At 40.5% G+C, this 14,392-nt stretch overlaps 1 protein-coding gene and 1 long non-coding RNA gene across 6 annotated transcripts in view; one reads left to right on the top strand and one right to left on the bottom strand.

The window, feature by feature from the left end:
* Positions 1 to 14,392, bottom strand: part of sun1b (Sad1 and UNC84 domain containing 1b) — a 31,589-nt gene that overhangs the window by 7,624 nt on the left and 9,573 nt on the right. For 4 of the 5 annotated variants that reach the window (XM_078268753.1, XM_078268751.1, XM_078268750.1 and 1 more), the window contains 10 exons: positions 7,264 to 7,458; positions 6,366 to 6,628; positions 4,751 to 5,026; positions 4,499 to 4,633; positions 3,917 to 4,045; positions 3,114 to 3,197; positions 2,105 to 2,215; positions 1,823 to 1,942; positions 1,605 to 1,698; positions 26 to 84 (listed from right to left, as the gene is read on the bottom strand). In XM_078268753.1, coding sequence (XP_078124879.1) covers positions 26 to 84; positions 1,605 to 1,698; positions 1,823 to 1,942; positions 2,105 to 2,215; positions 3,114 to 3,197; positions 3,917 to 4,045; positions 4,499 to 4,633; positions 4,751 to 5,026; positions 6,366 to 6,628; positions 7,264 to 7,385 — 1,393 coding nt within the window. In that variant the 5' untranslated portion in view covers positions 7,386 to 7,458. The remainder of the gene's footprint in view (positions 1 to 25; positions 85 to 1,604; positions 1,699 to 1,822; positions 1,943 to 2,104; positions 2,216 to 3,113; positions 3,198 to 3,916; positions 4,046 to 4,498; positions 4,634 to 4,750; positions 5,027 to 6,365; positions 6,629 to 7,263; positions 7,459 to 14,392) is intronic. The other variant, XM_078268752.1, reaches the window with a different exon arrangement.
* On the top strand, positions 7,817 to 12,420 carry LOC144529595 (uncharacterized). Its single transcript, XR_013503025.1, has 3 exons — positions 7,817 to 7,986; positions 8,705 to 8,874; positions 10,664 to 12,420. It is a non-coding gene; the product is annotated as an uncharacterized LOC144529595 (long non-coding RNA).

The following is a 14,392-nucleotide window of genomic DNA, read 5'->3' as shown; positions in this document are numbered from 1 at the left end:
ATAATGGTACTTCTTATAAACTTACCGAGGAGGAGCAAAAGGGGAAAAAGGAGCAACAGGAGCCTCCAGAGTTTGGGAAGGCATCTGAAACACAGAGTCACACACTGGTCAGAAACGCACAACTGACAAGAGTATGTGTTTTTAATTAAAAAAAAGACAAGAACCTTTATGAATCAAATCTGTCAAAATACATCAAAGGAAAACAGGCACTGTTCCTCATGACAAGACATGTTGAATTATCAATCAAAATGCAGTACTTCAAGACACAAGATTGATAATTCTATCACGATTGCTTTCACAGCTCTGAAAATTTGGCCACTGGGGGGAAGCAGAAACAACAATAACATAATGTCAAGTTATTAAGTTCATATGGGGAATGTGTTAGCAAACAGTTGCTTTATTTACACATCCAGCAGTTATGGAGCAATATTATGATTGATGTGGAGCTGTGTTTCTGGCCACCTGGTGAATATAAGTACAACTGCACTCGCTTTGATGTTTACCAACTGCTGAGGGAAATATCTAGCTCTTTAGCTGCTAAATGCTTCACTATGTTCACCAGCTACTCGCTAACTGTGTGTCTGCTGTTTGGTGCAGAGCAGGTAGTGTAAAGTGGCAACCCGGTCTCACGCCAGTTCGTGAAATGGTCACGTTATTTTTGATTTATTGATTCGTGTACAGGTCACGATTTTCTTGTTTATTTCGTATACAGGTCACGATTTTCTAAACGTGACCATTTCACGAACTGCAATGACACTGAGCTGCTCTGGGGGACGCCACAACGGGGAAATGAAACGCCACACGCCAGCGACAACAACGGAACGGACCACAACACACAGGACGCCACATGCGGGATGCCACACGCGGGACACAATCCGCGGTCTCTGTGGCACGCAACAACGAGGACATGAAACGCTACACGTCAGCCACAACAACAGGACGGTTGAGGTTAGGAAAAGAAGAACGGGGAAAGGAACCATCACACGCAGGACACGCCGACAACAACGGGACGGTTGTGGCAAGGAAAAGAATAACGCGGAATAGAACCGCAACACGCGGGTCACGATCCCCGGTCTCCGGGGTGAAAGTCCTGACTCATCCACCACCCCGACCAACCTCCCTGCGCAGATTTTCGCCTTATCAATACTAGTCGCTACCGTAATCATTCTGTGATCACAAAATATGCTTCCCATTGAAATACATTACTTTAAAATTCGTGCTCACCACACGAAAATGACGACATTAATGCGTTCAGTACACAAATCAATAGATTCAATAACGTGACCATTTCACGAACTGCCATGAAAGTAGGATTTTAGAGCTTTTTGCTGAAACAACACTTGTGAGCAGTGAGGGTGAACCAAAACTAGTAGAGTTGTGGGCTGGACAGCAAAACAATGAGCTGGAATTCACTATAAAGCTCTGTAAAGCTGTGAGGAGCTTCAGATTTAGGCCTTAACTCTCTGTTGGTTCATGACTGCGAGTGACCCCATTGTCATTTGATACATTGTTATTACAAACGAAAGCCGAACTGATATTTTACTCACTTCTCACTTCTGTGCGTTGCAACACCTGAAGAAAAAAAAGGGGGAAAGGGCTCTTACTGTGTCAGAAAGAAGACGTTGAAGAGAGACATGAGAGACACCAGCTGGTACCATCCTGTTGCAAGAAACCACAGAAGTCCACTGCCTGCCTTCACTGGACAGATTAAAAAAACACACATTCAGACTGAGAATGACAACACAATCACAACGAGTTGCCAAAGAAAGAAGTAGAGAAGACGCATATTTCTAAAAAAGATTGAAAAAAAGATGCCACAAACCTGGAGCTGTCAGGAGCATCCAGAACAGTGAGAGCAGCCTCTGCACCACTGTCCCAACCCCTGATCCGAACGCTTTGCCTGCACTCGCCACACAGTAACCTAGCTGGAGGACAAAGTAACCTGGAAGACAAGGTGAAAGAGGGACACATTTAAATGTATTAATGGCAGCACAAGTGGTCTACAACTACAAAGAGGCTGAGTTGTAGACTTATCAGTACTAAACATATCCTTGTAACAGTATATTTACAGGCTGTCATCAACACAAGTGAAGTTCTGGTTAACCTGTGTAAGCTAGGACGCTCCACAGTGCCCCCGCCAGGCGTCGAGGCCTGGAGGACTGTGTGAGGAGGACGGTGTGTGTCTCTGAATGCTGCTTCCCTTTACAGTCATCGCCTGTGTACGCCGGAATGATGGATGACAAACAGACGGCAAACAGAAAACACAAAAAACAAAGGGCGTGTGAATGAATGACATTAAGATGGCTTACAAGCAAATAAAAAAGTAATACAATTCTGCAAATAAGCAAAGCAACAGAAATTAAAAAGAAAAAGAATCAGTAACACTAAATTATAGGTTTATAATAAAAAGACAACACAAGTGGTCAACTTGCATTTCGTACAATATGCAATATATTCATTCATGACAACATGAACAACTAAACGTATGACAACATGCCTGTGGTCATTCCTCAGCTGGGTCTCCTGAATGAAAAATGTGTTAATTAACTTTACTTCACTGTACCCATGTAGTTATCAGCCTAATTTTACGTGGTGCTAGATATGTGGACTTCACCATAATAAATGATTTCTAATGATTCAAAATGCTGATTATAGTCATCAGAGCGAAGCTGCATTGTGCACTGTTTGTGTGTCTCTTATTTTTGTGTGTCTGCTTTTCTTATTATAAGGTCCACTACTTAACCTATTTTGTGACATATGTTTAACCTCTGTTATCTATTTTATACGATTTGTATAAGTGCAAAAATAAAATAAAAAATAAAACTTGACAAAAACAGCCTGTTATGTCAGGAATGATCATCATTTATGTCAAGTTTTGGTGTGAAAACGATCTTTTGAAACCGGTTTGAAGGACTAAAGAGAAGTATCTGCAGGTCACAACGGTCAACAGGCTGCTGACGGGTTAAAGCAGTTCACACAACCTCTGCTCACTGGTCCTAACACAGGTCACGCATATAATTAACTCCGTCAATCATGGCTACCACAAGAAAATTTTCCAAGTATAGAGAGAAAGAGAAACCGTGTGTGTGTGTGGTTTGTGTGTGTGCGCTTACACAGGGAACCATTGAGATTAAGATGTGATGCATCTTCAGTCACCAGATCCTTCACATTCATGCTTCCACAGAAACTTGAGTGAGCTGCAACATACATACAACACATTTATTTACATAACAAAAAACACATTGTGTGAGAAGACGAAGTGAACGATGGATGAAGAAGAAGAGTAAATGCATGTCAAGAATGTGACGACAGACGAAATCAATGCCTTCATGAAGAAAATGAGAATAGAGGTGCATGGAAACAGTTAAGAGGACACACTGTGAAAACTGCTAGAAACAAAAATAAAGAGACATGAGTTGTTGAAATTCTTCTGCAGCTGTAAAAGAACCAGCTTGAATCAGCAGTATACTGGAAAAAAATGACCTTGTACAAATTGGAACTTGAAAATTGCAGAGTTATCAATGAGGTGCCTTTTTAGTTCTGCTCGAGTGTTCTCAATCTTCTCACAACCTCATGTGAACTAAAGGTGCAACTCATCATGTGATAGCTTTGTCCCAATTTAGGCAATGGTATTTTGGGGGGTATGTACAGTTTTGATTTTGTTTCTAGTATACTTCCTCCTTCAGAAATAGAAAGCAACAGTGTGAGAGTGAAGGCTGGAAGGGCCAAGAAAGAAATAGAGAGTATAAGGAGATCCTTCAAAGTCAATTCAACTACACATGTATCCTAATATGAGGCTTCTTACTCCTTAAACAAAAAAGTAAGAGTTTAGGAAAGTAGAGAAATGCCGAAGAAAGTTTATTAATAGAAGAGCAGCAGGAGCAGGACCTTCGCCCAGTGTTGTTACAGCTGGTACCTTGTCCTTCATAGCCATTAGCCCTGTAGCCCATCATCCTGTGGAGAGTTGTCTGCTTTAACAGCCACAGTTGGGACAAACTGGAGGACACAGCTTGTCTCATCGAGTCCGAAAACGACCCAAGTACACCTGGTGACACACCCGACCCGTACAATCACTGTTAGTCAAAACACACAGTGGAGGCATGGCTAGAGACACAAAGTAATAAAAATAAAAATGGGTGATGCAATGATGGAAAAATTCACTTGAAGATACCCTAAGAGAAAAACGACAGGAAGCTATGGAAATCCCAATAAGAGGAAAGGTAATAAGGTTACATGTGAAAGAAATAGACCGTAACTCAGCCAGAAACATTAAGAGTGATGATGAAAAGCCTGCTTAAGCAGAAAGTGGAGATTTAAAATTAGCTGCAAATGAGAACTTAGCCTAAAATCCGTCAGATTCTCAGTTTCCTCAAGATCACTGAGAATCTCATTCTGAGCTGAGCGACTCTGGAAAAAATTGCCACCGCAAAAGACAGAAGAAGAAAACAGAGAATGATGGGTAATTGATGAAGAGAAAAGAGCATCTCTTGTTGTATACCTTTTCCTGGAGGGCTCTTTGCCCTTGAACCCAGCCAGAGCACATTGTTGAAGAGCACGGTGACTAAGGACACTACGGGGGCCAGGGCCCGTTTGCTGTAGCGCATACACGTGTTAGACATAGACACCAGGACACCTGGAGAGAGATACCACTACCAATTACATTCTCATTACGACAACATACTGGCGATTTCACCTTGCAGCTTTAGAAGGACAAATGTGAGGAGGAACAGCAGACATGTCAGTTTCTCACCTGTCTTGTTCTTTCGACTCCGGTCTCTGGAGTATATGCTTGTGAAAGGTGACGAGGATGAGGAGAAGAGGGCACCCGAGGAAGCTTCAGCCGCCTGAGATAATGATGATGATGATGATAATGATGATGAAGACCGGGTGATAGGGGAGTCCATCTTCGGAGAGTGAAAAGAGCAGTCTTTGCAGATGTATCCGTTGGAGAGTGAGCTATGGGACTTTGACGCAATGGCATCGCCATTGACACTTGATGAACTGTGGTCATTGCCGGAGCTCCTCCCTGAGAAAGAGAACAGCATGTAGACAGAAAAATAAGACTCATTAACTGAAAAACGCTGTTAACGTCATAAAACATTATGCCATTGCTTAATTTAGAGATCTTGAGTTATTGCAAATTATTGTTCATTCAAAAGTTTTTCTTTTCTCCTCAACATTTCAAATATGTCTGAAAATATATTTATATATATTTAAATATATTTCCAACATATTATTAGCAAAGACAAATCTGCCTAGTCGTAAAAAAAAATAAAAAAATAATAATAAATTACAAATTGATGATAAGCATACTGGCCTATAGGTTAGGTAGCCACTAATGTAGCCATCCACAGATACAGTTAAGCTTAAGGATTCACTGTGCCACACGCCAAAACAATGATACAACAATGATTTTAAAATGGCTTAGTATTGAATGTACCATGAAAAAGGTATGTTTAAAGGCTTTAGGCCACCCTACATGTTTTTGTATAACAATGCATTGTATTTTATATGTTCATTATAGGTTCAAAGAAGTGCAACAGTTCCCTCTTAAATGTGGTGTTTGAAGTACAAGTATAAAGTAGTATAAAATTAAAATACTCAAGTACAAGTAAGAAATGCACTAAAATACAGTACTTGAGTAAATGTACCTATTAACTTTCTTGAATAAAGTATACGAGTCTAGCTTTTACATAACATATTTCTAAGCAGCAAAAACAATCTCAGTGTTAAGTGTTATAATGGTCCATATTATTTATATATGTATTCATTATAATAGTTTGTGAGACATTTAATTTAACAGATAATTTAATTATCCCTCACACTTTATTTAACATGTTCAAAATAGTGAGCATATAATAGGTTAACAAATCTGTAACTAATATTTACCATTGTATATTTTTTTCCATTTCTATTGCTGCTTATACTATTCTAGCTTTGTTTTAATAACATTTTTTATTGATAACTTTTTGCATTCTACAGCGCCTCATTTTGCTATGCAGAGCCAGAGTTTAATGTTATCTCATGATATACTGCTTATACTTTCTTGCTACTAATTAAGAACTAGTTGGTCAACAAAGCTACAGTAGAGAGCCCAAAGAGAACCTGAATGAGTGAAACTTGCTTTGTGATAAAGGCCAAATGAATCACTCAAATACTGTGTGGGGGGGGACTCTTTACAGCAGACAGAAGACCCTTTAGATGATGTCAAAGACAACCAAGAATAACTAACTGAATAAATAAAACTTTAAAATAAAAATGAATTTACTCGTTTTCAAAAGGAAAACTTAAAAAGTTGTATACCCTGCATGGTGGAATTGAATTCTCAATTAACATGTTTGGAATCCACATTTTCAACAACTGACCCCAGTGTCCATCCACAGAAGTCGAGGTGGTGGTCGTAGTGATGGTGCGTTGTCTCAGATGGGACTGGTCCACGATGGAGGTGAGCAAAGAGGCATCAGATGCTGTGTTAGTTTCCTGAATGACGCTGCTGCTGCTGCTGCTGTTGTTGTTAATTGGAGTATTAGCGGCTGAGAAGGAGAGGGTTTTCCTCGGTGTGTTGACTTGGCTCAAGGATAAAGACAGGGAGCTGGAACTGGACTGCTGCTTTTTGCTCCTCAGCGTCCTGGGAGAGCAGAGATAGGAAATAGGAAGAGGTGTGAGTTTTGTTGCATGTATACGAGTATCACAGGCATGTTGGGACTACTACAAATGTATGTACAGTAGGGTCTGTTCACATACCCACACTATCAGCCTTGAGCATTTCTGTGCACGCTCACGGGTGCGTCAGGTAGCCACGTTGTTGGTAAAAATTCCAAAACTCATTTAACCCACACTAGAAGCACACTTTTCCTAACAACGCTTCAAAGCAGTATTCAGGGCTAAGTGTGTCCCACATTTCACTGCGGTCTACGGTACAACATCTGTCCAGCTGTTGCCGGCAATACGCCTATAGGCAGTTTTATAATTATCACTTAATATTAACAAAAATCTATTCTTCTTAATGACACTGATAGAATGATACTGCATATATGACATCGTCAACAAAAATACTAAACATCATACCCTATTTTCAATCATTTTGAAAAAAAATTTGCTTTCTTTAAAAAAAAAAAAAAATGTAGAAGTGAAGAAAACTTAAAATAACTTAAAATAATGCATGATTTGTCTCTTTTCTATACAGTAGAGCTACGTGCTTCTCACTTAATTGAATTGCTTTATTAGCTGTGTGGGAGTGTTCGTATCCATTACTAGTCTCACCGTGTCTCTCTCCTGGTGCTGGTGTAGCTGCTGCTGTTGCTGTGGTTCTGGGAGTATTCAGCCAGGCTCTCGTTGCCATAGTGACCGGCACCGGTCTGCAGGCGCAGGCTCCGCCGTGACATCCTGGGCGACTCATACACGGCAGCAATCTGGTGCTCCTTCTCAAAATCTAACGCTGCTGTGGAGTAGCTGGAGCTGAGAGACAGGGGGGAAGAGAGGAGCAGAAAGAGCGGGAAAGTAAGAAAGTGGGGGAGAAAAACAGAAAAAAAAGGTTTGATGAAAGGAGGACATATGATGACATGGCATGTCAGATAATCACAGTGAGGGAAGTTTTTAATGTCTGCTGCACGGAAATTCATTTGGAGACAACAGGCTTTGAGCGACTCCAACCTCAAATCAATACTCAACAGGGATATCCTGCATATTTCCTGATGTGTGTGCGATCTTCAGCGAGGCTTTCTTTTAAAAACAAACAAAACACAGGAACAGACCGTCCATTTAGAAAGCTGTGATGCGGTTGTTTCCCTGCAACTGGCAGTGGGCCTAACAGGAAGTGACTCACTCACAAGGGAGGGAGAAAACAGGACAAAAGAATAGGCAGTGTGTTTCTGAATGTCAAATTGGAAAAGAAATTGCCAGACAAACATCCCAAAGTATGCAAGTAGGCTGAATAAGAAAAAGAAAAAAAAAAACTACTCCACTCACTGCAATCCAAAGCCAACGGTAAGTGGAAACACACCATGAATGATTTGGACTTTGCCATGCGTTGTGCAGCTGTGACTCACAGGGCCACACCCACCTGGCAGGCAGAGTCAAGGCCAACATTCACACATGACTAACAGGCAACAGGGCACCAGTTGCGAAATTCAGTGGAACCATATTACAAACAATTTTTATAATTTCTCTTAGCTGCAAACAAACAATGCTTACAAATACCACAACTATGCCCTCTTTCTCCACAGTAGTAAAGCAGGTACAGTTTTAGAGGCAACATAACATCAATCTCTTATATAATATTGGTTTGTGTTTAATAATAGCTTACACTATTGGTATTGTGTGATCAATTGTAACAACAAACTGAAACGGCCAGACCACACTGCGTTTTGCACACTGTGTACACTCCTCAGAATGTGGCTCAACTAGGTCAGACAGAATTACTCTTCAGACATGCATGGGGAGGGTGGATGAAAAGGAGGGGCAAACACTTTATCTGTCACTAGAGGACAGAGAATAAACTTCCTGTTAGACGCTTGAAAAGGAGGGACCTTCCCTGTATAGAGCTGTTTGGTTTAAAGGCACAAGCAGTCTGTCAGTGGCCCTTACAGAGCAGTGATTATATCAATGCAGTCTTGCACACAGGACAAACTATACTGAGCAATATCACCAACGTGATGCATGGTTACTGTACAGTGCATCCCTTCGGCTTTAAACCTTTTTACAGATTACACACAGAGAGCCAATTATGTGCTTTTGTCCTCGCTCTGCCTCCTGCTCCAACTGGCTTTTCTCTGAACACATGACCAGGGCAGCACCTCTCCCTATGTATCCCGTTGGTCTGAAATTGACCAGCGCTAGTGTCTCCTGTTAAGCATTAAGTCGAGGGGAATTACTGTAAGTACACGTTTTGGACCAGAGCTCTTGTTTACATGTGTTTATAGTCATTGAATTTTTTTTTTTTACTAGATCCACACTACTTCTATTTGTACCAAAAGTAGCAAACTATTATCATCTTTTGAGTTTAACACACTTTCCTTATATCTTTCTGTCTGGACATCTTGGACAGGAAAGATTAATCAACGCATGTGGAGCATCGGTGAAAATCACGTCACAAATATGGCTACATCGATTTAAAAACAACAAAAAACGGTCCAAACAGTGCAACTCTTTCTCTGTGCTCCTGTACCTGTGTGTCTAAATGTGTTTAACACACCGCTCTCCTGAGCTTTCCCAGTCACGTACCTACCAAATATATCTCACCCAGAAGGTAGTGTTTATTGATGGCACTAACGAGCTCACTAAATCATTTAGAATAGGCTGTATGGTGTGAAAAAAAAAAAAAAAAGGACATTATGCTTAGGGTTGCAAAATCCGGGAATTTTCAAAGATGGAAACTTTCCATGGGAATTAACGGGAATAAACTGAATATTTTTAATATTGCTTGTTATAATACGGTTAGTCTATAACAGGCAACTTAAACGTAGTTGAAAAAAAAACCCATCTTGCAGTATAATCTTGGTTAAAACAACCTGATTTAATGCAACTTCAGTTGAATGTCCTCCCTATATTCGTCAATGACATGCATGCACACAGTAATCAGCATAGGCTACTACATACTTGCTAACATTTAGTTTTTAAAATACGGGAGTTTATTTTTATTTATTTATTTTTTAAATTGGAATGTTTCCAAAATTCCCCAGCTAAACTTTCCATGGAAAGTGTCCGGAAATTTACCAGAAAATTTCCGCCCCTTTGCAACCCTATTAGTGCTACCTGCAGGAGCAAGTCAAGCTAGCAATACCAACTCATGACATGGCAATTCCAATTTGTTTTGGTTGTTTGTTGGATGTTGAGCAGAGAGGTGAAGTACAGTCACTGTGGCTTCCTGCAGTAGAGAACATGGGGACCCTGGAGGAGACACTCTCAGGGTGTATCTGAACACAGGAGGGCTGGATATCCAGAGAACAATCAACTTTCCATCACGATCTACGTCACTGCTTGTCAGATTCAAATTTGAAATTCAAATGTTGGAAAATAGCAGTGGGGTAGTGCAGTTTGTTTTTGCATTGAATGCGGAGTTTATAGTCATTCGAGTGGACCAAATGACCGAACAAGCACTTCATAACATTTTATTAACAAACCTCACAGTTGCAACGTACATTATTAAAGCTCACTTCCACCTTACATCCTGCGCCAACATACAACTTCACTGTGGTATGTTTTCATGTGTATAAAAAAAAAAAAAAAACACATGACACAACATAGTTTATCATACCAGAGCATAATAGTTCAGGTGGATTCATTGATAATGTCACTAACTGAGCGCCTGGGGCATTGACGCCCTGTGCAGGGCACGGTAGGGTGTGTGTGAGAAAGAAAACATACTTGTCTGTCTGTGTAGCCTACAGCCAGACACAATCATTAATGTAACCTTCTGCTCCACCTGGCAACTCATGAAGAGAGTTCCACAGATCTTTATTTGAACAATACAACCACTAATATAAACCAATGCGGCTTGCACTGAATTGGAGTGTGCATCTCCCTGTGATGCTGGAGATCACACCCTCCTTAAACAATGTTTAATTCCTACCAGAAGCTGTGAAAAATGTTTGACTAGTTTGCATACTCTTCAGTTGTTCCGGGAATCCACATTAATCTGTGTGCCGCTCTCTCTCTCTCCCAGGCGGCTCCCACGGCCCACATCAATGATAAAAATAGAGACGGACACTGTGCTTTCAGAACTGAGGGAAGAAGGTGCAGATGAAGAGACAGATGAGAGCTGCCATCCATGGGGGACCTCTACACCCAGCACTGCAGGAAGCAAGCCAAAAGGATAATCAAAGACGCAAACCACCACAAAGTGCTCTGCCTGCTGCCATCCGTGATTAACACACATGATCAATAAAGAACTTTGAACCTTAGACATACAGTATGGAGAAAGAAGACACTTCCTTCCCGATTCCTGACATTCAGCTTCCTGGAATCTCTCCTTACATAACACGTTAGCATTGATGCTCTTCCCACACTCAGTGGGTACAGCTGGCTTTCTTACAACACACAACTACACGGAGCATCAGATCAGACAGGATTCTACATTTTACTAGCTTTGGTTTTAATTGTATTGCTATTTAGCACATGTTCTTAGGCACAGCGACATGCAGTGAGCTTTAAGGTAATAATCTGACTACAAAGTCAATAGGGGTGCACGATTCAAAAAATGTCCCAATTCTATATCGATTTTTAGGCTCACGATTTGATTCAAAATCAATTTGAAACTAAAAACTGCAAAAGTGCCAAGCTTTGGCCAGCTTTCAAATACATTTAATTCAAATATAAAATAAAACTGTTAAATAAAAAGAGCTTTTCGCTCAGAGTTCGTGGGAGTTTAGAGCATTGAAAGAGAGTGCGTTGGTTGTTGATGTTAATCTCTGGGTGATGGCGTACCATGTGGGTTCTCAAGTTTGTGGTGTTTCCAAAAATACTTAACTTTCGCTTTGCAAAGCCTGCATATAGCATGATTCCTATCAAGTTCCGTCTTCCCCTCGAGGCTATAAAAGCCAAAATGTGTCCAAACTCTCACCTTCAATGAGAATGCGGCAGGTAATTCTATCTGTGAGGTTTGCCATCGTTTGCGCAGACTAAACTACTTCGGCTGCATTCATCCTTTTGATTATGACAAGAGTGCCCAGGCGTCAGTGTGAATTCGACGCAGCGCCATCTATGGGAATTGCGAGCTAAACTCATTTCAGGACAATAGACGCCAAAACAAAAAAGAAGAAAAAAAAAATTAATCGATAGAGCTTGAATCGCGATACGATGTGTGAATTGGTTTGCACACCCCTAATAGTCAAGTACTGAGATTCAGGTGCAATTCATAAACTACATACCACATAAAAAACTGTAAAGCAATTAGTCAGTCGATTAATCAAACATATTTGTTTCCTTTCTTGTGGTGCACACACACATATAATGGTATCAGATCCTCCAGACAGCCTCAGGATTGGGTGATTGGATCTTAGCCTTTCATCCAGGTGTAAATGCAACATGATTAATGTGTTTGCATCACTGGGAAAGTATCTGCCCGTGGGGAATCACCATTACTTTAAGCGCCTGCCTTTACCGGCTCATCTGAATAAAGTGCCCTCGAGACAACAAGAGACTAGTATGGGGTTCACAGCAACAACCAAAAAGGCAAAACCAGCGTCTCATTATTTCTTTCAGATTTAGCCCGAGAGCCACAGAAGACAAATTCCTCCATGACAATGACAAAAAGTAACTCTAGTAACTTCACTTCTGGTGAGTCTACACCTCCCTTTTGGTTTGCTGTGTCACCCACCCACCTTCTGCCTGCTCTGCATGGTGTATGCAAAAAAGTGAGCTCCCATCACAAAGCATACAGAGTGGACACAATGAGACACCAAGTTTACATGCAAGGACAAGGATTTGGTACTAATTATATATATATATATATATATATATATATATATATATATATATATATATATATATATATATATATATATATATATATATATATATATATCATTATTTATTTGTATTTATATATCATTATTTATTTGTAGGGCTGCAACTAATGACTATTTTCTGTATCTATTCATCTGCAGATACTTTTCTAGATTAATCAATGAATTGCTTGGTAAATAAAATGTCAGAAAACTATCCCATAAAAATGTCTAAAGACCAAAGGGGATGCCTTCAAATCACCGTATTTTTTCTAAAGCCAAAGTTTTAAACCTAAAGCTATTCAGTTTATTATCATATATGACGAAGCAGAAGATTCTCATAATTTAGAATCTGAAACAAGGGAATAGTTATTTTTGCTTTAAAAAAGATATGCAAGACTTCCAAAAAGGTACAAAACACAGTTAAAAATGAAAAAAGTAATAAGATTGCGTTGTTAAATCTGCTATAACTTATATATTATAAACAGATTTTTAATATATGACCTAATCTGCAGCTCCTCTATGAAAGCCACAACACTCTCCACATACGGGGTGTGTGTGTGTGTGTGTGTGTGTGTGTGTGTGTGTGTGTGTACACACACGCTCTCTCCACACACAAACGTTTGTTTCACTATCTTTGTGGGGACCCGTCATTGACATAATGCATTCCCTAGCCCCTTACCCTAACCATAGCCTAATTCTAACCCTAAAACCAAGTCTTAACCCTCAAACAGCCCTTTAACCTTGTGGGGTCCAGCATTTTGGACCCCACAAGTATACTGTATTCCCCAGTTTTTCACACACACACACACACACACACACACACACACACACACACACACACCTAAGAGAGAATAGAAACCTCGTGGGTTGTAAATCTCAACTTCAAAACCGCAAGTGTGGTTACAAAAGCTGTGTCAAATGCTTGCCAGAAAGTATTAGAAAGTCTATATCTTCACACACCCACAAGAAACCAGAAAACAGTTTTTACAAGACAAGGGGGCGAGTTGTTCCCAATGAAACTCTTAGGAGCAAAAACTGCCACTCAGTTACTGTCTGAAAAACATTTGTTATTTAGCCGTGAGTGTATACTGCATGTCTCGGGTGAGACTACTCAGACATTCTTGTCCTACCGTGTGACGGATAAAAAGACAACCAAATGGTATGCTTGCAAATGTAAACAGCCAGGAGCCTGAACTGCCATCTCAAAAAATGGAATTTGTTTGTTTGGTTCCACAATCACATCTTAACTACATCAATTAGTTGTTCTCCCTCCCCCTGATACACAGCACAGAATGTGATATGGGAATAGTGTAAGCACAAGCAAATGTGCTTCTAAATCTTCATCATGGGTTAGAACACTGCCAACAACAAATACTTTTAGAGACTTGGGATGCTGTAATGTGGCTGAAGTAAACAAGAGTACTGTATCACCCATTCCCAACAATTCATTTTAATCTCCTCCCTACTACACTATGGAACCATGCTGCGTTTACTGAAATTAAACTGCACTCATTTTCACCGCTGAAATTCAGCTGTGAGAGAAATGCCAAATCAGGGGACAAACTCTGCATTTGCGTTTCCTCAAACCATTACAGAAAGTCTTTTCCCCTGTGGTGCTAAGGCCTATATTTACCAGAGGCAAGGAACTGGGAGTCTGGGAGCCAGCGAAAGAGCCATCGAATTTCCATCCAACTATCTCTGGGTGGGTAGGATTTAGCACTGTGATGACGATCGTTCCAGCTCACCCTCACTTTCCCTCCTACAGAAACCACTTTCCTTCTGGCCCACTCTCTCTCTCTGTGTGTGGTGTCCTTTGCTCGCCACGTTATAGCACTATACTGTGCCGTTTCATGTTGCTGCGGTTGCCATGGAGAACACTTTAAACAGCTCCCTGGCTCAAGAGAGACTGATCAGTAGCAGAGGCTGGACATATAGCATTTCCGACA

The sequence above is a fragment of the Sander vitreus genome, chromosome 15 (assembly GCF_031162955.1).
Source record: "Sander vitreus isolate 19-12246 chromosome 15, sanVit1, whole genome shotgun sequence".
Taxonomy (NCBI): Eukaryota; Metazoa; Chordata; class Actinopteri; order Perciformes; family Percidae; genus Sander; species Sander vitreus.
Note: the sequence above shows the minus strand (reverse complement) of the source record. Positions and strands in the feature narration are given on the sequence as shown.